At 36.1% G+C, this 25,067-nt stretch overlaps 1 protein-coding gene across 9 annotated transcripts in view; it reads right to left on the bottom strand.

Moving 5' to 3' along the window:
* The window catches only part of UBR3 (ubiquitin protein ligase E3 component n-recognin 3), a 219,536-nt gene that overhangs the window by 139,104 nt on the left and 55,365 nt on the right, over window positions 1-25,067 (bottom strand). For all 9 annotated transcript variants that reach the window (XM_070580101.1, XM_070580103.1, XM_070580104.1 and 6 more), the window contains 6 exons: window positions 23,787-23,853; window positions 19,612-19,742; window positions 18,207-18,435; window positions 12,013-12,192; window positions 11,030-11,163; window positions 398-484 (listed from right to left, as the gene is read on the bottom strand). In XM_070580101.1, the coding sequence (XP_070436202.1) occupies window positions 398-484; window positions 11,030-11,163; window positions 12,013-12,192; window positions 18,207-18,435; window positions 19,612-19,742; window positions 23,787-23,853 (828 nt within the window). The remainder of the gene's footprint in view (window positions 1-397; window positions 485-11,029; window positions 11,164-12,012; window positions 12,193-18,206; window positions 18,436-19,611; window positions 19,743-23,786; window positions 23,854-25,067) is intronic.

The raw sequence follows: 25,067 nt of genomic DNA, 5'->3' as shown, positions 1-25,067 counted from the left end.
CCTTTGTTCAAGCCTATAAGAGAACACTGACCAATTAATAAAGTTATGATAGTCTTTCCATTAAACTCCTCTATCTATTCACATTTGCACTGTCACTTTTACCTCTTCAGATGAAACTAATTTTCACTCCTGAGACATACTGACACATATACATTTAATAATAGAAAAAGAAATTATGCCATTCCCTAGGAAATAAACAAATATGATAAGTGCACTGTAGAATTTCCTAAATGTCAAAGAATTGATCTCCCACTTCTCCTTTTTAAAGTCTAATGATATTATGTTCATTCTGACTTCTTTCCCTTATCCCATGAAATGATATACATTATTTTCAATGTTAAATAAGATCTAACACTTCTTTTCTTAAATGCTTTACATACATCAAAAATAAACATACCTCATCTACGAAGTTAATAGCATCAAACCAGTCTTGAAGAGCTTCAAGGCAATATCTAACAACATTTCGGGTATATTCTTGAGTCTCCTAAAAGAATAAGTTTTATAAATTTTACAGTATATAAATATGTATATTTCCAACCTCAAATTATATTTAATACATAGAAATAAGTTATATGCATTGTATATATACTGGTAAAATACATATGTATTTTCAAAATAACCATATTGCCATTTTAAGAAATCATCCCTTCACAAATAGTAACAAAGACTGACAACTATGAAAATTAAAGAACACAATATGCTACCATTTATTCAATATATTCCTGAAAATGAATTAAAGCTGAAATAGATTTGAGATGTAAAGGGAGTTCCATTTCAAGAGATCTCAAAAATATTTAAGTTCCCTAATGTTACTGACTATTGGGTACAGTTTCTTTTGGGATGATGACAAAGTTGTGGAAATGGATAGCAGTAATGGTTGGACAACACTGAGAATCAATTTAATGTCATGAATTGCACCCCTAAAAATGGTTGAAGTGGGAAGAGTGACATCAGCATCGTGGAGGAGTGAGCTCTCTCTGTAAACTCTCCCCTCTAAGATATAATGAAAAGGACATTCATATTCCAACAGAGGACATCCAGCCAACACAAAAGATGTCTGAGAGACCCATGCAGCCATACGTCAGAAGGTGGTGGTGCTGGAGCACGCCCCCAACCCCGAGGAAGTGGAACAAGGTAAGAGAAAGCTTCTCTTCCTCCCCAGAGGGCAGCAACCCAGGGATAGCACATGGATACTGAGAGGAAAGGGGGGAGGGAGCAGGAGCCCTCTGCAGGAACACCATAGCTCACCTAGGTTGCTCACAGCCCAGTAGAAAGCCCCACACAGAGGTGACTAGCTATTGCAGGGGTGTCTTCATCAAGCCAATACTCCAGGATAGCAAGGGTAGAGCAAGAAGCCCCCGAGATCCCACAGGAAAGAGAAAGTGCACCTCCCCCTGCCCAGCATGGGGGAGCTGTTCCTCAGAGTGCAGCAGGGTCAGAATATGCAGCTCTTGACCCCCACCCAGTGGCGACAGGTGGAAGTGGTGATCAAATACCACCACAATTTGGGAGCACAAATCCATGCCCTCTAGCAGAATGAAAAATATATTTAATCTCCAGACCAGAAGGAAAATGACAAGTATCCAGAAATCAATCCTGAAGACACAGAAATCTATAACCTAAATGAAAGAGAATTTAAAATAGCTATCATTAAAAAACTCAACGAGTTAAGAGAATGCAGATAGTTCAATGAATTCAGGAGCTATGTCACAAAAGAGACTGAAACTATAAAGAAGAACCAATGAGAAATATCAGAAATGAAAAACACAATGGATAAGATAAAAAGAACATGGATTCCCTGAAAAAACAGAGCTGATATCATAGAGGAATGAATCAGCAACATCGAGGACAGAAATATAGAAATGCGTCAGATGGACGAGGAGAGGAAAGGGAACTAAGACTAAAAAGAAATGAAAAGGGGCCAGCTCCATGGCTGAGCAGTGAAGTTCACACACTCTGCTTCAGCAGCCCAGGGTTTCACTGGTTCAGATCTTGGGCACAGACATGGCACCACTCATCAGGCCATGATGAGGTGAAGCCCCACATGCCACAACTAGAAGGACTCACAACTAAAATATACACCTGTGTACTGGGGTATTTGGGGAGAAAAAAGCAGAAAAAAAAAAGATTGGCAACAGTTGTTAGCTCAGGTGCCAATCTTTTAAAAATAAAAAAAAGGAATAAAGAAGTCTCCGAGAAATATCCAACTCAATTAGGAAATGCAACATAAGGATTATAGGCATTCCAGAGGGAGAAGAGAAGGAAAATGGAGCAGAAAGCTTGTTCAAAGAAATAATAGCAGAGAACTTTCCAAACCTGGAGAAGGAGATGGAAATCCATATGAAAGAAGTCAACAGAGTCCTAATATATCAATGTAAAATGACCTACTGCAAGGCATATAGTAGTGAAGCTGGCAAAAGTCAACGACAAAGGAAAAATACTAAGGGCAGCAAGGCAGAAGAAAATAACCTACAAAGGAACCCCAACAGGCTTTCAGCAATTTCTCAGCAGAAATCTTACAGGCTAGGAGAGACTGGAATGACATTCAAATCTTTGAAAGACAAAAACTTTCAGCCAAGAATATTCTATCCAGCAAAAATATACTTCAGATAAGATAGAGAAATAAAACTTTCCCAGATAAACAAAAGCTAAGGGAATTCATTGCCACAAGACACCCTCTACAAGAACTCCTCAAGAAGGCCCTCATACCTGAAAAAAAAGAATAAAGAGGTTACAAAGGCCAGAGTAAGGAGATAAACAGGTGGACAAAATCAGAAAATTGTAGCTATCAGAACAGGTTAGCAAATACTCAAGTAGAACATTAAAGATAAAGGGAAGGAAAACACCAAAAACAAAGATAATCTTGTCATTTTAACCACAAACTCAAAACACAAGATGGAATAAGATGTGAGAAAAACAACTCAGGAGGGGAAGAGGCAGGGGACTGAATCAACTTAGTCCAGGGAAATAAGAGGCCATCAGAAAATGAACTATCTCATCTATGAGATTTTGCATACAAACCTCTTGGTAATCACTAAACAAAAAAGCAGAACAGAGACACAAATAATAAACAAGGAGAAAAATATGAAAATCAGCACAAAAAAACTACCTAACAGAATTGGTAGTCCAAAATATACAGGATGAAAGAGAAAGGAAATGTAGGAGAACCAGAAAACAAGTGAAAAAATGGCAGCATTAAGCCCTCATATATCAATAATCACTCTAAATGTAAATGGATTGAATTCTCCAATAAAAAGACACAACAGTGGTGAGATGCATTAAAGAACAAGATGCAACAATAAGCTGCCCCCAGGAAACACATCTCAGCTCCAACAACAAACACAGGCTCAGAGTGAAGGTTTGGAAGACGATACTCTAAGCTAATGGAAAACAAAAGAAAGCAGATGTCGTAATACTTATATCAGACAAAGTAAACTTCAAGATAAGACAGGTAAAGAGAGACAAAGAGGGGCAGTATGTAATGATCAAAGGGACACTCCACCAAGAAGATATAACACTTACAAACATCTATGCACCCAACATAGGCGCACCAAAATACATAAAGCAACTATTAACAAACCTTAAAGGAGACATTAACAACAAGGCAATAATAGGAGGGGACCTCAGCACTCCACTCACATCAATGGATAGATCATCCAGACAGAAAGTCAATAAAGAGGGGCCAGCCCGGTGGCTGAGTGGTTAAAGTTTGTGTGCTCTGCTTCAGCAGCCCAGGGTTTCACTAGTTTAGATACTGGGTGCGGACCTAGCACGGCTCATCAAGCCAGGCTGAGGCAGCATCCCACACAGCACAACTAGAAGGACCTACAACTAGAATATACAACTATGTACTGGGGGACTTTGGGGAGAAGAAGAAGAAGGAAAACAAAAGGTTGGCAACAGATGTTAGCACAGGGGCAACCTTTAAAAAAAAAAAAAAAAACAGAAAGAAAGTCAACAAGGAAACAGTGGAATTAAATGAAAAACTAGACCAGATGAACTTGATAGATAGATATAGAACACTCTATCCAAAAACAGCAGAATACACATTCTTCTCAAGTGTGCATGGAACATTTTCAAGCATAGACCATATGCTGAGAAACAAGGGAAGCCTCAATAAACTTAACAAGATTGAAAATAATAATAAGTATCTTTTCTGACCATAATGCCATGAAACTAGAAATTAATTACAAGAAAAAAGCTAAGAAAGGGACAAAGAGGTGGAGACTAAACAACATGCTACTGACCAACCAATAGATCATTGAAGAAATTAAAGGAGAAATAAAAAAATATCTGGAGACAAATGAAAATGGAAACATACCACACCAACGCATATGAGATGCAGCAAAAGTAGTGCTAAGAGGGAAATACAGCGCAATACAGGTTCACCTTAACAAACAAGAAATGGTTGAAGTGGTAAATTTTATGTTATGATATTTTGCCACAATAAAAAATAAAAAAAGGAGGGCAGAACATATCAGTACTACAAGAAGCCTGTGAATATCTTAGCTTGCAACAGGATTTACAAGAAGAGAGGTTAAGTGTGTGCCACTCAAAATAAGGGTATTGTGAAAGAAAATTATAATGTTTTATGGAGAAATAGACGGGCAAGTATTAAGTTAAATGGAAAAATAAATCATGATAGCATCTCTTAAAAAAACATGGGCAGGGGGCCGGCCCCGTGGCCAAGTGGTTAAGTTCGCATGCTCCGCTTGAGCGGCCAAGGGTTTCGCTGGTTCGGATCCTGGGCATGGACATGGCACCACTCATTGGGCTGCGCTGAAGTGGCGTCCCACATGCCACAGCTGGAAGGACCCACAACTAAAATATACAACTATGTACTGGGAGGATTTGGGGAGAAGCAGCAGAAAAAAAAAAAAAGATTGGCAACAGTTGTTAGCTCAGGTGCCAATCTTTAAAAAAAAAAAAAAGGGCAGGGGCCGGCCCATGGCCGAGTGGTTGAGTTTGTGCACTCCAATTCGGCAGCCCAGGGTTTCGCCAGTTCGGATCCTGGGCATGGATATGACACCACTCGTCAGGCCGGACCCACAACTAAAAACACACAACTATATACTGGGGGGCTTTGGGGAAAAAAAGGAAAAATAAATTCTTTACCCAAAAAAAGGGCAAAGGATTTGAAGAGACATTTCTCCAAAGAAGATCTACAAATGGCTAGTAAGCAGAAGATGCTCAACACTATCAGTCATTAGAAAAGTGCAAATGAAAGCCACAATGAGATACCATTTCACACCTACTAGGATGGCTACAATTTTAAAAATGTAAAATAAAAAATGTTGGCAAAGATGTGGAGAAATTGGAACTCTCACACATTGCTGGTAAAAATGTAAAACGGTGCAGCCACTTTGAAGACAAACATACAGTCACCATATGACCAAGCAATTCTATCCTCATGTACCCAATAGAATTAAAAACATATGTTCACACAAAAACTTGTATACAAATGTTCACAGGAGCATTATCCATAGTAGCCAAAAAATAGAATCAACTCAAAAATGGACAAGTAAAATGTGGAATATCTATGCAATGGAATACTATTCAGCCATAAAAAGGAATGAAGTACTAATATATGCTGCAACATAGTTGAACCATGAAAACATTATGCTAAGTGAAAGAAACCAGACACAAAAGACGAGGTATTTTATGATTCCATTTATATGAAATGTCCAGATTAGCTACATTCATAGAGACAGAAGGGAAATCAGCAGTTTCCAGGGGACAAGAAGAGGCTGGAATTGGGAGGTATAAGGTTTCTTTAGGAGGTGATGGAAACGTTGTGGAATTAGTGGTAATGGTTGCACAACTTTGTGAATATACTATAATATACTGAATTGTACACTTTAAAATGGTTAAAATGGTGAATTTTACATTATGTGAATTTTATTTCAATAAAAAAGTTTTTAAAAAAAGACATTTGGGGACATCATGTATAATAAAAGGGTAGGTACCATCAAAGTCCAACAGATTAAACTCTTCAACTACATATATAAATTACTCTGCGCCTTTAAAGAAAGCTACAAGTCTCACATTCATTGCTGACTTCTCCTTCACCCAGCTCAGTCTCCATGTCCTAGTCTTTCTCGTTATCATGTAGGTTCACTCCTAGTTCTGCTACCATCCAAACTAAATATTACTTATCTAGTTCCCTTGCCAACAGTCTCATCCTGTTTTAATCTATCCTATGAGAGTTATCTTTACAAAAATATTATTTTGCACATTCTGTCCCCTATCTCTTACTAAAAAAAATTTAATCGCACTTATAAGTTCCCATAAATAATGTGTCAGAACCAAGCTAAAGTGGCACATAATTCATGAATAAAGAAACACCTAAAACCAAATCTTCTCCCATTTTATCAAGAGTTTGGGTAAAGGGGTACCATTATACCCTCTCGGCACAAATGTAAACTGATACAACCTTTCTGGAGAACCATCTGAAAAGTAGGCATCAAGAGTTTTTAAAAAGCTGACCAGGTAATTCCATTCCTAAATACAGCATATTAATTATGTTCAGATCATCTCTTTCCCTTCTCTCCACCACCAACACACCCACTCCAAAAAATTCAGTATGTATGCTGACTTAATACTTACTAGTTTTATGACCTTGAGCAAATTACTTAAATTTTATGAGCCTCAATTTCTCCACGTGTAAAAATGGGCATAATACTACCTACCCCCTAGTACTGTTACGAAGAAGTAAATGAAATAAAGTACGTAAAATGTTCCATGTCATATTCTAGCACTCTGACAAGTGGTTAAGTGCTCCAAAGAGTCATGGTCAGACACAACTTCCGTCAAGTCTGCAGTAACCTAAAGTTGCCACTAGATGGACATTTTAGAGCTTATCTGTTCTGTTCAGAAAACAAAAATTAACAAGATTTTAGAAACGTGCCACCCCTTAATCAAATCTATCCAATCTATCTATTAATCTCTTACCAATCTAGCATTACTTCTTTAACTAGCCCTTAGAATTTTCCAGAACCAAACAGCATTCAGGACAATCATACAAAGAAAGCAAGCTGTCAGGTGAAGTTCCCTTTAGTTTTATATTTTATAATTAGAGAACATAAATATAAATAGCTTGTTTTTACTTCAAATAAGCTTTTTTTCTAGTTTAAATTTCTGAAGCTGACAACACAGGTGCTAAAAAAGCTCTAGACATTCTTGCTTATTAGATAATGATAGCAAAGTAGCAAAGAGCACTGGTTCTGAAATCAGATGGATTTGTTTCCAAACTCAGCTTCCACTTGTAGGCATGTGAACTTCAGCAAGTTGTTTAACCTCTGAAAGAAAGGGATGATACTATCTACTTTACAAGAGATGCTATGAGGATGAGATAAGAATATAGTATGAGAACAATGTTTGGCATAGTGCAGGTGCTCATCAAGAGAACGTCTTGTCTTAGAACCAGATGATCCTTCAACTGAGAAACTACTCTCTGAGGTACCACCAGGACCATATGAGCTTGTTTTCTCTCTGGTTCTCTTCACTTCTTATGGTTACAGGAACCATAACATAGTGCAACCCTAGCCTTCAAAGCTGAAAATTAAACTAATGCCTGGAAACAGTGATTTCTCATTGTCACAGGGATAAACATAAGCCCAGCCTCACAATCCAAATTCATCCTAAACATACTTGTCAGAATAATATTCCTAAAATATTGATCTTTTCATATCAACATCACATCAATCCTCCCTCCTGAATCACTGTCTTCCGTTGGCTTATATGATACCACATTCTTGTTTTCCTCCTCCCTCTTTCTCTGACCTCTAAATGTTAGTTCTTTCTTCAGGGTCCATTTCTCTTCTCTCTCTACTTCACCTCACCACACTGCCATATAGATGGTGATAATACCAACTATATTCCCAAAGGTCTAAAATTTATAACCTTGGTGCAGACTTCTCTTTTGAGCACGAGACTCATCTATCCAATTGCCTATTCACTCTTTCCACTTGGATATTTCACAGGCATATCAAACTTATATCTAAAACTAACTCTGATCTCTCTAAACATGTTTTGCTATCCATCTTTTCCACCTCTGTAAATATTACCTCCATACATAGTTACCCAAAAGTCCTTCTCACTCACTTCTCAATAACACAATCCATCACTAAACCTGCTGATTATTTTGAAAATACATCTTCAATATCCAAAGCGCATCTTGAATGCATCTTTAATTGCACACCTGAATTTCTTATTTAGACTATTGTCACAGCATCTTAATTTTGCTTCTACTCTTAATGCCCCCCAGGCTTCCCTCAATCCAGTCTTTTCAGCAACCAGAATGATCTTTTAAATGTAAATATGAACACATTAAACCCTGCTTAAAAATCTTTACTGCCTTCTCCTTAAAATTAAATCTAAAGCTCATTAACATGATCTATAATGACCTGCATTAATAATCTGATTCCTGTCTCTCTCTCTAACTCCATCTTGTTCCATTCTGTGGCTCCAGCCACAAATTCCTTAAAAGGATCAACCACTTTCCTACTAGAGGTAGTCTATTTCATTCTATCTCCCCTACCAGCACTAACCCCACTTTTATTCTTAACATAGCTGACTCCCTCATATTCTTTCTTCAGAAACACCTTCCCTGATCCTCAAATCTAATCAGTCTCCACACTCATTACTCTCATAGCAACTTGATATTTTCCTATAGAATGCTTACAAAAGCTTACAAAATAAATCTATGTGTTTACTTACTTAATGTCTATCTACCCTATCAGATAGCTCCAAGAGAGCAAGAACCACGTCTATTTGTTTCAACACCAAAAATCCAAGCATCTAGATAGTGTCTGGCATAGAATAGCATTCTATGAATGAACAAACTAACTTCATTTTACATGACAGTTTTTTGGTAAACACTACAGAGAAGACTAAACAAGGTACTATGAAAATACTGAGACTGGAATCATAAATCTGACTGAAAGAACTTAAATGAGCAGATTACATATCAGCTGAGTCTTATGAGCAGAATTTTTGAAGAGCTAACGCTAATGGTTCTTCACTCTGGTTAGAATCACTGCTGAGGTCCTATTGCACATCAAACAAATCAAAATCTCTGACAGTGGGGCTTAGGCACATATATTTTTAAAGCTTCCCAAATGATCCTCAAGTAAGAGAAGCACTGGACAACAGAGAGAGAGAGCATGTGTCAAAAAAGGGATTAGCTTGAACAAAAGCACAGGAACCAAGAAAGGACACTGCATGTTAAGAAATGGTAATCAATCCAATGAAAGCACGGAGGTAGAGAGGATATAGTTCTGAGAGACAAGCTGAGGGCAAATTGTGGAGGATCTTAAATGCCTCTTAGGAAATACAGACATTACCCTGTAGACAGATGAGAACTTGAATGATTTTTAAGCAAAGGAGAGATATGCACAGAGCTTAGAAAAGTAACTTAAGTATTGGGACAGTTTAGAGTAGGAAGAATCTAGAGGCAAGAAAACCAGTTAAGAAATTACCATAACAACCCAGATTTTTAAAATATAAAGAAATAAATTAAGATAGAGGAAAGAAGTGGTAGGGAGACATTTCTGGAACGGAGGAGGGAATTCATGGTATCTGATTACAGGTTGAACACAGCTGGTATATCAAGGCGAGACGGTTTCTACGTTGAATAATTGCGTCATTTAAGATACCATTAAATGGCATAGAGGACACAGTATGGATAGACAACTTTTAAAAGTCAGTTAGGGATCTGATAAAATTCATGTACCTATAAGGAGATCTGCATGAATAACCAGAGCTGTCAGAAATCTGAACCTGACTAGACTGTAACAAAGTTGTGAGTCATCTGCACTTGGAGAAGGCTGAAGTCATGAGAGAAAATATAAATCTGCTTAAAGGAACACACACATTTAAAGAGTACCTGGAAGAGAGCCTCATAATGACCCTGTGAGGAAGGGCAGGTTTTGCTGTCCCATTTCCATTTTGTTTCCTTTTCTTTTTTAAAAGACAAGGAAAAAGACTGAGAAGTTCAAATAGTTTTAAATGAGTTAACCAAGTCACCTAAGTAGAAAGAGGCAGAGCCAAGACCAGAATCCAGGGCTTCAAGATATTTCCACTACAAATCTTATCCAGCATGCTTATTGGTACAAGCTAGCAGGCTGGGCTGCACGGGATCCATACAGCAAAATCTTAGTCAAGACTTTAGTTTAGTGGGGTCAGGCAGTTCCATTTTCTTGGACAGTCCAAGGATACCGGAGATCCATCAAACCAATACTTTAAAATGCAAAAGTAAGGGGCCAGCCCGGTGGCGCAGCGGTTAAGTTCACACGTTCTGCTTCTCGGCAGCCCGGGGTTCGCCGGTTCAGATCCCGGGTGCGGACATGGCACTGCTTGGCACGCCATGCTGTGGTAGGCGTCCCACATATAAAGTAGAGGAAGATGGGCACGCTAACGATGTTAGCTCAGGGCCAGACCTTCCCAGCATAAAGAGGAAGACAGGCAGTAGTTAGCTCAGGGCTAATCTTCCTCAAAAAAAAAAAAAATGTGAAAGTAAAATATATATTTGTATAGAAAGACATAAATACATGCAATTACAAGTGAGTATTTTATTATCCAATTATAATAATTTATGTTGCTGCTATGCTACTCTTAGATTCTTTTTATAGATAACTGGAAGTTTTATAAAATGTATACTGATTTTATGCCTGGAATGTTAAAAGTGTAGATTTTATTCAGAACTATTCTCATCCATTGAAAGGCAAGAGGCATTAGGCAACTAACCGATAATGGGTAAAATGAAACAATAAAGATGAATGTGGAGACATATAAAGTTCCAAAGACTATTCATAATAAGGGAAGGCTAGAAAGATCTGATAATATAAATGAATTCCAACCTGCCTAAGAATAATAATTACTGTCTCAGGTCAGCTTTCACAGAGCTGAATTCAGAATCAAATATTGCACACTACTATATGTGAGTAAACAAATGAATGTTTTCACAAATCTTTTTCTTAAATTATTTTAAAGGTAAATATAGAAATTAACAAAAATATTTTTAACATACCCTAACTTTGCAATGTGATAAGAGCCCCCACATTGGCTGTGCACAGGCCTCAAGTTCAGCAGCAAAGGCAGCATAGTAGGTCTGAGACTCAAATTCCACATGCTCATTTAGTTCTCGCTTATTTAAGTTCATACCTTGCAAAAATTAAAATAGACATAAACCTTGTCAAATGCAAGTATTCATATTAAAAATTAAATAAAATACTCCCAAACACACTGTAATGCACACAAGTGGCAAAAATGACACATTTAGAAATAAGTAAATTATTAAAAATAAAATAGGGGCCAGCCCCATGGCTGAGTGGTTAAGTTCGCACATCCACTTTGGCAGCCCAGGGTTCGCCAGTTCAAATCCTGGGTGCGGACATGGCACTGCTCATCAAGCCATGCTGAGGTGGCGTCCTACATAGCACAACCAGAGGCACTCACAACTAGAATCTACAACTATGTACTGAGGGGCTTTGGGGAGAAGAATGAAAAAAAAAAAGATTGGCAACAATTGTTAGCTCAGGTGCCAATCTTTTAAAAATAAATAAATAAAAATAAAATAATCTAGTCCTTTCGAAATTCTTTACAAACTGGAAACACCTGGTGAATTGTCTCTTCCTTATAGAACACAATTGAATATATTAAATAAGAAAGTCAAAACTATTTTAACTGGTGCTAGTTGAAATTTTTATGAAAGTGTTATGAATCTCTCTTGGAGAATAGATTAGAAATTTCTAGATTAATGATTTAAAATGCTAAAAAAATTATACTCCTGTTGCCTTTTTAATAGTTTGACATTTTTCATAACTCTCTGTTTTCATAAATACTTTATAAAACTACTTACAAATATCAATTAATTAAAATGAGACATGTCACACATAACCTGAATGATGTGCTATTATCTTTTAATTAGTATTTGATAGTTTAACATTAGACATTTTGTAAACTAAAAAAACTAATACTAAAAATGAAACTAAAAAAAAGTAAAATTCTTACCTTGAAAGAAAGATACAAAGTTCATCCATGTAACTAACAAACCATGGTCCTCCAAAAATCTCTTAGCCACACTTTGATGAGAAAGGATATTAATAAAATCACTGACGAGAGGCCAATAAGTGTTATTCTTCAGTAATGCTTCTCCACAGTTCACTACAACATGTAAACTATTTTCTTCATCTAAAACAAATACACACAGCCCCAAAATAAGTAAGCTGAAAAAGAAAACTTTACCAACGATACAGACTATATACACTTTGGAATCAGACACACCTAAATTCAAACCCTAGCCTGTCATTTAATACCCATATGGCTTTAGGTGTGTTGCTTAGACTCCAAATCAATTTTCCCATCTGTAAAATGGAAAAAGACATATCTTAAGGGAATTAAATGAAACATTCACATAACTCTTAGCACACATTATAGTAATTATTACCACATGTCTAACAATATTACATGATATTGAGCTAGCTATATGTTTATAAAACCTTATTAATTGCTTGATTCTAATGACATAATGGAGTATTTTCAGTTCCAATCAATAAAACATTTTTATCCCTAGATTAATCTCATTCTATCCTATCAATCAAATCTGTATGATTTAAGCAATCTATATTTTTAATTGCTTTCTTCTAGTCAAATATGTAAACACAATTTTTTAGCAAACACAGTATTTCAAAAATGAAAGAACAAAAACACACATAAACTTCTTAAGCCTTAAAAAAAACCCAAAGTTTACATACATCTGGCAGGATGGCGGGGGGAGTAGTTAGGCTTGTACAAAATCTTCACTATTAAAAGTCATAGCATATATGCATTAGCTCTCTTAACCTAGTTCAACTTAACTGAGTCACTGGACAAACGAGCCCTGCCGTTTCTGCTGTAAAATAAATTATACCCATAATACACAGAATGCTCAAAGCTAGCAGCCTATTCCCTAGCACATAAGGCGAAGTATATGCTTATCCAGAGTCAGTTTTTATTTGTTTATGCTAATTATTCCTGTTATTTTAATTATAAAATTTAAATTAAAAGTACTTAAACTGATAAAACATGAATAAATAAAGAGAGGTATTACAAAAACTGGATCATAAACTTTTGAGAGAGAATAAAAGGGCCTAAGAAAAAGCCAAAAAGTCTTAGAGGAGAAAAATCATAAAAGCCTAGAAGGATTTTATACTCAGACTGCTTCACAAAGACCTTTAAGTTCTAACCCTAAAGAAAATGCAACTAGAAATCACAAATGATGCTTTACAGATTTGGTATATAAAAGAAAGACGAGGGAGAACTCCAGTCAAGAAAACCATACCTTAAAAATGCTTCGCCTAAAAGACTAGAGAATGAACATGCATTTCTGTGTTTTAAGTTAAAATGCAATGTTTAAGATACATTTTTTAACGATTCCTCACTTTAACCAACTTTTTCAACTAACCACCTACTTGTCAAACTCATCAGTGAGGAGGGATTCTATAGCACTTCTCCATTTGCATATATTAAATTTAGGTTTCAGTCCATGAAATTATTTTACCCAACTTTTAAATTTTACAATATATAAGAACAGGACCCACAAAGTTAAGTGTGCTCTCTTTCAGTGCTTCTCTATAGGATACAAGTGGTATAACTCAATGAGGGAGTGGCAGTAGAGGCCTTTTACAAATTACCAACACCTGAGATTCAGAAAAGCCCTCCCTGACAACTACCACCACTCTGAGCTGGTGAGCCATTGATAATGATGGGACAGTGCTTAGGAATGCTGGAATTTTAGAAGTTTTTTAAACATTGAGAATCACTATTCTATTTAACTGAAACCAGAGAATGAATAAGCAGAATATAATTAATCAAAATCACTATTTTCCTGACACTGCTTTAAATACTACTGTTCTTGCAAAAAACACCTTGGAATCTTTAATGAAATAGAATTATGTGGATCTCTATTTTTACCCAACTGGTACTTTCCTCACTACAGACATAAAGAGCAATGATTCAATGTTAAATGATATTCACTCTCAACAAGTATTTATTGAGCACCGACTAAGGGTCAGGTAGTCCTGTAAGCTCTGAGAATACGCTGATAAATAAATCAAGATTTATATAGTCTATCTCTCCACCAAGATTAATATCTAAGAAGATAAAGTGTGATAAGGGCTATAATAGGAAATAACAGGTTACAGTAGGAAAAGTACAGGAAGAACCAATAAGAACCGATAAAACTAGTCTCCAATTTAGGAAGACTCTCCTTAGGCAGTGATGTTTAAACTGAGATCTACAAAATGAAGTAGGAATTAGGATTAGCCAAATAAACTAGGGATGGGAAGGAAATGGTGTTCTAGGTAGAGGAAACAGTGTGAAAAAGAATGGAATCACTGGGACAAAGAACGCAGAGGACAGGTGACACAAATGAGGCTACAGGGCCTTGTAAATCAGCTTCAGGAGTTTGAAGTTTATGTGAAGAGAATGGCAAGCCACTGGGGGTGGGAAGATTTAAGACAGGGGACATGAACCAACGTGTAGTAGAGAGTGACTGACGGAGAGTGTGATGACCAGTGGTAAGAGGCCAACAGATAACAATGGCTTGAACTATGATGGTGGCATGAAGATGCAGACATGAATAGAAGAGGCTATTTTAAGATGTTTAGAAGGTTTAAATGAGAGTCTTGGTGATGTCCACTATACCTACAAGGAGTAAGAAGAAGTCAAAAATGACTGCTAAGTGTTTAGGTTGGGCAGCTGTGCAGATGGTTAGACAGTGATACCAAAACACACACTGGTATGCTCATATGCACATTCACACACAGAGATGCACACACATAATAAAAGAATAGAAGGAAACTTGATAGAGAGATAATGAGTTTTTGGCATGGACATTATGTGTCTGTGGTGCTTATAGACATCCAAAGAATATAGTTAAATAAACAGCTTGATATGCAAGACAGAAGATCACTCTAGGATTATTAGCAACTACAGACATTCTTATGGTTATGCACCACGTTGTTTTAAGTTCCATTTTACACAGACTGTTTCATAAGATAAATTGTAAAATTTCAGGGATATGCAAAGTCACGAATTAGTTTGGAACCACAAAGTAGCATGGTGTAGAAACGAATACAACAAAGAAAAAGTGTAAGGTAGGGACCATCTACCACTAGATGCTTTTTCCTTTTAATCTTCAGCTACTCTTGTGGCCATGCGAATTCTCACTGTATCAGCTCCTGTATCTACTAACAGTGCAGACAAAATTTTCAAGTATTGTCTAATGAACGATTTATACAAAGGTCAGACAGAGGGTGTTAAAATATTAAAAGAAAGTACAGAGATCCTGTTGTAATATCTGTAGCTAGTTATGGGTAATTCAATCTGTTTAAAGCTCATTCCAATAATCTTCATGTGAAAATGGAGAAAGCTTATGGTGCTTTTAGAAAATCAGTAAATACGTATCATAAAATATTATGCTGCTTTTGAAAGACCAAAAAAACACCATAGCAGCTAAGGACAGTCTTAGACCTTGGCTTAGAAATAATGTAAACTCACTGCCAGAAAAAATATATTTTTATTTAAAGATCTTAGCAATGCTACTTATAGCTATTTAGCTTCTGGAAAATTCAATTTGTGTTAAGAATTTCCAGGACAGACTAACTGCATTAGAAGGGAAGTATATGTAGAAAGCAACTAAGACCATGCAATATGATTTCACAAAAAATGGGAAAAGTGAGAAGAGCAGCGACACCAGGACCAAGTGCCAAGAAACACAAACACTGATAAGATAAGTAGAAAAGAGTTTTGGGCCACAGAAAGAGCAGAGAATCAGCAGAGTAAAATGCTACTGAAAATCACACAAGAAAAGGTCCAAATTGTGGCCACTGGTTTCCTCCTCATGTAGGTCATAGGAAGGGTGACCAGATAATTTACCGTATAAACTGGGACACGTTTGAGAGTAAAAGGGATTGTATTAATAACTGTCAGAACAAAAGGCATAACTTGGAGCTGTTCTGGGGAAAGTAGAACATGTGGACACTGGAGTCATGGACAGTTTTGGAGACAGCAACAGAATGATGGAAGCAGACACTAGATTGGTGGGTTAATGAGTGGTTGGAAGGTAAGGAAACAAATATAAAAACTCCCTCAGAAAAGCTGGCTGTATAAAAAATGGGAGGCAGATTCAAATACAGCCATGCGTCGCTTAACAACAGGGACACATTCTGAGAAATGCATCATTAGGCTATTTCGTCATTGTGTGAACATCATAGAGTGATCTTAGACAAACCTAGATGATATAGCCTACTAACACTTAGGCTATATGGTAATAATCTTATGGTGCCACCATCATATACGCAGTCCATTGTTGACTGAAACGTCGTTATCTGGCGCATGACTATACATCTTCTTCCCAAATATTCTTCCTTGAAGACCAAATGTAAACCATATGTAATAAGCCTAACTAAACCACTGAGTCAAGAAAATAGGCTTCAGATTCTTTTCAGAAGAGTAGATACTTCTAAATTTAAAAAATTTTCTAGTTTATAAATTAAAAATACTATTTTTGTGAAAAGTCCTTCTCTAAATATATAATTGTATATGAGACTATCATTGATACAACTGAATGATGATACATACTATTTCAAAAAAGAAAATAAAAAGCAATATATGTAGCTAAATCTCTAAGAAAGAAAAGGTCATTTTACATGAAGACAGAAAACACGAAGATACAAAGCAGCTTTTAAATTTTCCTTTTAAAAAGCAAAGAGGTATATTGCTTAACGTAAATAATGTATCATGCTCCCACTATACCTACAATGGGAAGGCAGAGTCATGTAGTGGGCAAGATTACAGGTTTTGAAGTCAGACACCCAGCCTTACCACTTATAGCTATAAAACCATGGATCACTGACTTCAACTCCAAGCTACAACTGCCCCATCTATAAAATGGAAAAAACAATATCTACTCCACAGAATTACCAATGGTTAAATGAGACAATACATATAAAGTACTGGGAAAAGAGTACGGCAGATAGCGAGTGCTCAAAAGATGGTAGCTATCACAACTATTAGCTAGCTATTATTATATTCAAGTCATCATGCCCTGCACTGAGCATATATCAATTTTCAGGCTACGGTATCACATGTGAGAATAGACAGACTATGAGCATAAAGAGAAAATAGGAGCTGATATACAAATGGAGGCAACAGTGGAACAAGGCAAGTCTCAACTACAAACTCCTCCACAGAGAATCAAAAGGTCTTAAGATTTAATTTGAGGTACTGCTTGTTGTTATATTTAAAGTATAGCTCCATGTGCCAACAGGTGAAGACGCAGTCTTATCAATGTTGACATGGCTGTGTCATGGTTAAGAACAAAGATTCTGACATCAGGAGATACGAAGTCCTTCTTGACTCTGTCATTTACTAGCTATATAATCCATGGTAAATGACTTAACTTCTCTAAGTCTCAATTTACTCATCTTTAAAGTGGAGATAATAATAATACCAATCTCAGAGAGCTGTTCAGAAGCTTAACTGAGACAACATATAAATAGTTTTAACACAGTGCCTAGTACATAGCAAATACTCAAATAATAAAAATTATTACAAGGAAGTAAAGCTAAGATGAAGGACCACAGAGAAATGAGAATGGGAGAGGTCCTAGAAATATTATGGCAGTTTGAGGAGCATCAAGCATATAGCGGGCACAAAAGAAGAAAATTAAAGATCTCACTAAGAGAACACATAAAAGGCAAGATTTATTCCAACTTTTAAATTATAAAAGTTTAGGCATATGAAATGTCTAAGGCTGATAGTAACTAATTCATGATTTAAAAAACAGGAACGTGTCTAATAAGGAAATGATTAATTATGGTAAAGCCATATGATATTAATAGCTGCAATCATAAAAAAGATATTCTTCACATGTATACTATAGTAGTGTATTTTCAAAGTATGTATTTTTATCCATAAATATATTCATATCACACAAAAAGAAATAACCCAAAATGTTAATAACAATTATTTGTAAACAACAAAACTATAGGTGATTTTAAAGTTTTTCTTTAAATTTTGCTAAAAATTTTCAAAAGTTTCTGTAACAAATACATATTATTTTATAATTTTTTAAAGCTATCTTTAAGCATATAAGGAGTTTTTAACACTAGTTATACAAAGTATACAAACAACAAAACTAGTGAAAATAATTCTGAGTTTACCTTGTAGCTCACTTTTAATAAGGCAACTTTCCATCATGTATAATAGCACAGTTACCATAATATCCAGCAGCTGACATTCTTCTGTTACCTGTCTGGCTAGCTCCTCATTGCTGAACAACTGAACACTAATATGCACAATTCTGTTAGACATAGTGTCTGATTCATGACTTTTCTTCAGTGTTTTCATAATGAAAGCATAATGCTGAACAAAAGTTTTTGTAAAAGCAACCTGTAAAATTTTTTAAATAAGAAGAAAAAAAATATTAGTTTAACTTTGAGTTTTATAACACATTTTCCAACATATTATATTAGCACTTTAAAGCTATTATTAGTGATGATGTCCAAGGTAATTGAAAAAGTAATTTCAATGATCACAGTTGTCTTAAGTCATACTTTCACTTTTTTGGAACATCAGCAAAATACTTTGATGGTTAAAAATTTTAATAAGCATTTTAAATTATTAATGTTTTAAAATATAAATTTTCACTTTGCTCACAAATATATCCATTTTCTAATGTCAAAGTATGTGTATTTGTTCTGTGCTACCTACTTTGACAACAAAATCTAAAGTCTCAGCTAAAAACTATCACAGAGGATCTAATATAACTAAACAAGTGAGTCAATGTAATGACTCGGAAAGAAATACCTTCTCCTATTGGATCTGGAAGCTGACCACCAATCTGACTAAATACTCTTTCTGTGTAACATGTACATTTCCTCTGTTGTTTTTTTAAGCAGGTATAAAGGCACAAAAGAACGGCATTATTGAAGTGTCACTCCTAAGGAGGCCTTATTACGTAAACTATAAGAAGAACTAGAGCATGATTTATCTTCTTTTCATAAACTAGGCTGTGTCACTTTGCCATAACCATATGGTGGTAACAGGAACTAGAGACTTCACCTATCTCCACATGTACATGAGCCAATAACTATTGTGTCTCTCTAACAGTTATGGTCAGCAGCTACTAACCCCATGCTTTTCCCATGGCTAATCCCTCATCTAAACTCAGTTGCCACCATTGAACATTCTCATAGCACCTTGCACCTCACCTTTAGAGAATGTAGTACAATTTGTAACTATATATTTATTTGTGCAGTTGTGATTTTGTTTGTCCCACAGCAATCCTTTTGGACCAAGTTCCATGCAGAAAGGCAACACACTTAAGGAATTCTGCTCTGTAATGGTGCTCGGCCTCAGTTTGCTTTTGCCTCTATGATACTATGCTTTTCGTGCAGACCTTGCGTTGGCAAAAGAAGAACCTAATGCTCTTTCATTGTGTTATATCAGTCCTCAGAGCCACAACACAATAAGCCACAGCCGAGAAATATAACAAAAGGTTTACTAATGAAAAGGCAAAGAAAGGGGAGCAAGGTTCAGAAAGGAAGGGGAAAAAAATGTAGATACCTTATACTCTTGATCTGGAAGCATGTTGAGTAAGAAAGTTACCATCTTCTGGGGGAATTCATACTTGATAGTCCAAAACAATAGTTCTTCTAGGAAACTTTTATGTTTCAAAACATCCATTATAGATTGATCTGCATAAGAAAAAGAAAATTTATCACCTAATGATATAAGTTGCTCATCTCATTTAAACCTATAATCTATTACTATAATTAATAACCCATAAACCTCAAACACCTGAATGTGCCTAAAAATTAAGGATACCCTTTCAATAACTCAATGATAATACTGACATCAAGCTAGGTTTCTATAGTCTCCACAGTATATAAATAAAAAAATAGTCAATCCTTATATTTTAACATAAAGCAGTTACTAGAAAAATAAGTAATTACTTGTTCTTAAACACAAGCCATTTATCTAAAATTTCTACTGAAAACATACTATTAGGACATAAAGTCCAAAGTTTTCTAAGTTTTTCATTTTTAGAAAACAGGGGAGAAATTTTCATAGCATTCAATAATTTACCTATTTCTTTAAAATTATCCTTCATAAATGAAATACTAACTTCACTAGAGAAAATAATCACTAATGCATTGCTTACTCCAATATACAGAAGCATTTACTTTTTCTAGTAAGAATATACGAAGAAAACTATACGGAGGGTTAGATGTAGTTACTTGCATGGACTCGAGATGCCCTCTTCATGCATAAAGGAAACAGGAAATGGATGCCCCTTTCGAATAAAGGTATTCTGAAGAGACTATTTCTACGGCCAAGTGCTATTCCTTCAGGACTAGGCTGTCTCTTGCTAATCTCTGCATTCTTGCCACACTTAGTCAACAGAAAGGTCTCAATGTGTGTATGATGAACTGAATATTTTTAATACTCTGCCTATGTCTTTCTCTCACTTTCTCTAATTTTTCGCCCTAAAAATGAACTAGAAAATTCCGACTGGTAACCTTTCTTGCAGCAAATGATCTTGGGCTACTGCTCTGGATCATCAGCTCTATATAACGACATAGAGAGGATATAGCAAGTGTCAACTGTGAATGGACTGATTCAGTGACAAAGCTTAAGCAGGGACTAGAGTTAGAGGAGAGAATTTGAACAAACAGTATCACATGCACCAAAATACTCAGGTACAGCCCTAACTACACTACAGTTCAACTCGCCTTGCAGGGTAACCTTGTAGAGTTTTTTCAATTAACCCTACCCCAGTTTCACAGTTCTTCTATTATTGAGTAACGTGTTCATACCACATCTCCTCAGGCAATGGGTCTAAAAGAGTAACAATAAGTTCACTATGTTATCGCTCTCTCGATTCTTCTATAAAACATTCTGAGTTTAATAAAGCTTGAATCAGTTTTAATAAGATATAACTTTAACCCAATTTTTCCAATCCCCTACCTAACTCCCTTTCAGTGCTGTCTTCAGCACAAGCAATATGAAATAAGGGTAAAAATATAAATCCAATTACACTATACATCCCCTTATTGAAAACTAAATAATTCTTTATTTTCCAAATCTCAGAATTTTCTACTTGTAAAACAGAAACCTCTTCCTCCTGAAAAAGATCATTCCCAGGGGATGGCAATGATTTAAAACAGAAATAAACCAGTCTTGCAAGAAACGAGGGAAGATATACTCAAAGGCACACACCAACAGATTCAAAGTCAAAAAGTAGTAAAAATTAGGGCTTAAGTGCATTAGGTGACAAGAATATAAGAATTATAATTAAAAATTAGAATATAATCCACAGCAGACTCCTGAAGTCAATTTAATTCTCACAATTCACTTGGCACTAACATGACTGAAAGTTTCACAGACTACCAAAAAATAAAATAAAACCCTCACAGATAAATGCTTCTGAAAGTATTTACAAAGCTGAACAAAACTAGCAGCATTAATCCTAGAATTCATAGCTATGACTCTGCAAGTCTGCATTAGCCAAATGAAAAACCTGAAGCTACGTATGTTAAGCATTTAAAAAGAAAGATACATTAACTTTGTTTCAAATAAATAAAAAATGTGGAGATACCAGAAAAGCTGTGGCATCTACTAAAATGGAAATAGCTGCAGTAATGTACAATTCAATTTTTTCATCTTCAGAAAAAAAAAAAAAGAACCCACAATGTCTTCATTGCTGTTATTCTTAAAATAGGTTATTTCAGTTTCCCAAGATATTTAAAGCACATTTTATGTGCTTTATGTGTAATGTTATGGAAATGTGGTTAGCAATGCTTCCAGTAGTTAAGTATGACTATTTACCTTTAAAACTTTGATTAAATCGTCTTGATTTTACAATGCCTAAACCACCTTAAGCCAAATTGTAAAAAGAGATTTCTAAAGAATCAGTATGTGGTACAAATGCATGAGTAAGGTAGAGGTTTTAATAAGACAGCAGAGTCCAGGCTCTGCAACTCACAAGCTCAATAATCTTGGCCATGTTAGCGAAAGCCTCAGTTTCTACACCTTTAAAATTCAGGTTTTGAGAATAGGCAGTGGTGTGTTTAGCACAGTGCCTCGCCTCTTGCCTATCACTACATATTTCAGTTTCAGCTCACTTTCAAACTGTTGAACCAAATTCTTACAAAAACTAAACCACTCCCTGGACTTCATATATCTTCAAAGCAACAAGCATTTTTTGAAAACAGGGGTTCTACTAATTCAGGAAGTCATTTCTTCCATGTACATAGTTAAACCAAAAATGATAACTGATTAAGTCGTCGTAAATCTCTGTTCTACTTCTTACCAGTAAAGAAGGAAGGAAGGAAGAAACACAACCAATCTAATCTCAAATGTGAAAAAGTTCAGGTGTAAAACAAAATAAACTTCAAATCTGCATAAAAAGTATCTTCAGCCAGAGTTTGACTGGGCTGAATGAAAACAATAACCTCTTACACCATAACAGGTACTTTCTGGGCATCCCAAAAGCTTAAACTCAAGTGTGTGCCTAACAATCTGCTCCAACTCAGATGTATCTTAAGGACTCAGGTAAACACACAGACAACTCTGGTAGGTCAAAGGGCCAGGTAGCCATATGGGTTTCTAATTTCCTTCAGGCATCACAAGTTCCCTGCTGAGCCAGGAAGAAGGGGAGCATGTGTGCATCCTGGACCACAAATCAAATTTCATGCCCTTTGCTAGCAGCCCACAAGTCAAATGCAGCAGCATAACTAAGAACAGACTTACTAATGAGCCTCAACTGAAACTGCCTGCTTGCTCCCCCTTTCCAAGCAGTCCTAAACATTCCACAAGATACATTTGGAACCAGAAGTAAGAAGCTTCTTTTCATCAAAATAATATTTTAACCTCTGGAGACTCTAACAGACCACACTAACCCACAAAATAGATCATGTTAAGATTTGGAAATCCACGGCAAAAATCCAGACCAGCTAATAACAAGAACTCTAGAAAAGCTTCTAGTGAGGGTCAAGAAAACATAGCGGTTAAGAGCTTAGGCTCTGAGATTTGAATCAAGGATCTGCCTCTCATTAGCTGTGATCTCTAACAAGCCTCCATGTCCTCATTTATAAAATAGTAATAATGATAAACCCTGCTTCATACAGTTACTTTCAAAATTAAATGAAACAACGCACATGAAGCACTTAGCACAATGTCTAGCACATACAAAACGTTCAATAAATATTATTTGTTATTATGACTAATCTATTCTCTCATAGGCATATCTACTGCTTCCTTTGAGAAAACATGTGTTGAATCCTTGTTGTCACCTTAACACATGTTAAGCGCCATTCATCTCATTCCCTCGCTCTGTATCTCTCCCTCTCACACACTCTCTCTCCTTGGCTTGTCCTTTTTCACTCTAGAAACCGTAGGCCCTACATTATAAAAAGATGTAAACCAAATTAAAACTTTATACCACAAACAATGGATCCAAATCAAAGAATCAATGAAAAGACTGACTTTTTTTCTGGCTCAAAGATAATAACGCACATTTTATGAAGAAAACAATAAACCAGGCCCCAATAGTAAGGGTTTTACTTGCTTTTGAAGTCTCCCACAATCACCCCCTAACAACACTCTCTCCATCATCAGACAAATCTAATAACATAACTCCCAAGAGCCTTGATGTCAATATGGCTACCCGATCAAGTGTTCCTAGTGCTTAAACCTTTTTAGGAGCTTTTTCTATGAGGAAATAAAAATATAAATACCTTTGGTGTTACTGCTTAGTTTGACCCTCTTTCTCTTGCCCAGACCTTGACTCCCATCCTGATCCTCCTGGAGGAAAACAAAATTAGCATTATATATAGTTCTATATATGAATTTATATATTTTACATAAATTTAAATATGCTTATAAATTATATTAAATATATAATATAGGCATGCTTACACATTATTCATCAATACATTTTACTTCGATGTATTGCTATAACGTATTTTAAAGGCTCTAATTTAAAATTTTTAATTTAAAATTAATATTATAATTAAAATACGTAATGAAAATCCTTAGTATTAAAATATAAGAGCTCTTAAACTTAATCTGTGCTTCTAATGGAACACTCTTAAACCGCCTCCAATGCAAAATTAAAAATTTTCCTAACCTCATAAACAGAATACCAAATGCACAAAGAAGCTAAAGGGGAGGGGGAGAGAAAATTAGCAAAGGAAGAAAGGAGAGAAGGGCAAGAGAGCTAAAACAACGAATAGAGGAAAGGCTTTGAAGAGTCTGAGACAAACGAAACAAGTTCAAGAAACCAAGTTTTGAAAAATAAGTGCAGCATTTTAGAAGCTGGAATTAACAGTTAAATAATAATAAAAACAAATTAAAACATGCTTAGGAAAAAAATCCAAGAAGGAAATACAGGCATTTCTGCTCACATGTGATATATTCATCCCTGAAAAAAAACCTCACATTAAAAATAATAAGACTTATGGGGAAAAGAGGGTGAGGGTCAGACCATTCACAACCTACCCAAGTTTGCAAAGAAGTAACAAAAACAGTAATCGGTACCTGGGGAGATCATCTGGATGCCCAGGCAAATATCTTGGAGTGCTGTGAGGCTGTCTCAGGAGATGTTAACAGTGCACCAAGACAACAGAGTGGGAAGCTAGCCAGCTGAGACAACACAGAGGGAAGAGGAGCAGAGGAAGCAGCCTGCCACTAGTGAAACCAATGTGAGGTTAGGGGTCTAGCCCTTGAGGAGGGATCCCTGGGTGCAGGTGCACAGTTCTAATTTTCTTTAAATGATGCTGAAAAGGTTCCCGCTGCCTTCACAGCAGAGTTCAAGGGGTTTTCCCCTCCAGCTAAAGGATATGTTTCTACTCCATTATCCCAGCTCTCCTAAACTAGGAAAGATTCCATAGGAATCCCAAACTTCATGTTATACTGCTATCTATTTCCTATTTTCCAAACATACGAGCCAACTGGTATTAAAAAGACATGTGCCGGGGGGGGGGGGCGGGGGGGGGCACAGCTGGGTGGCACAGTGG

The sequence above is a fragment of the Equus przewalskii genome, chromosome 17 (assembly GCF_037783145.1).
Source record: "Equus przewalskii isolate Varuska chromosome 17, EquPr2, whole genome shotgun sequence".
Taxonomy (NCBI): Eukaryota; Metazoa; Chordata; class Mammalia; order Perissodactyla; family Equidae; genus Equus; species Equus przewalskii.
This window is presented reverse-complemented; position numbering and strand designations above follow the sequence as displayed.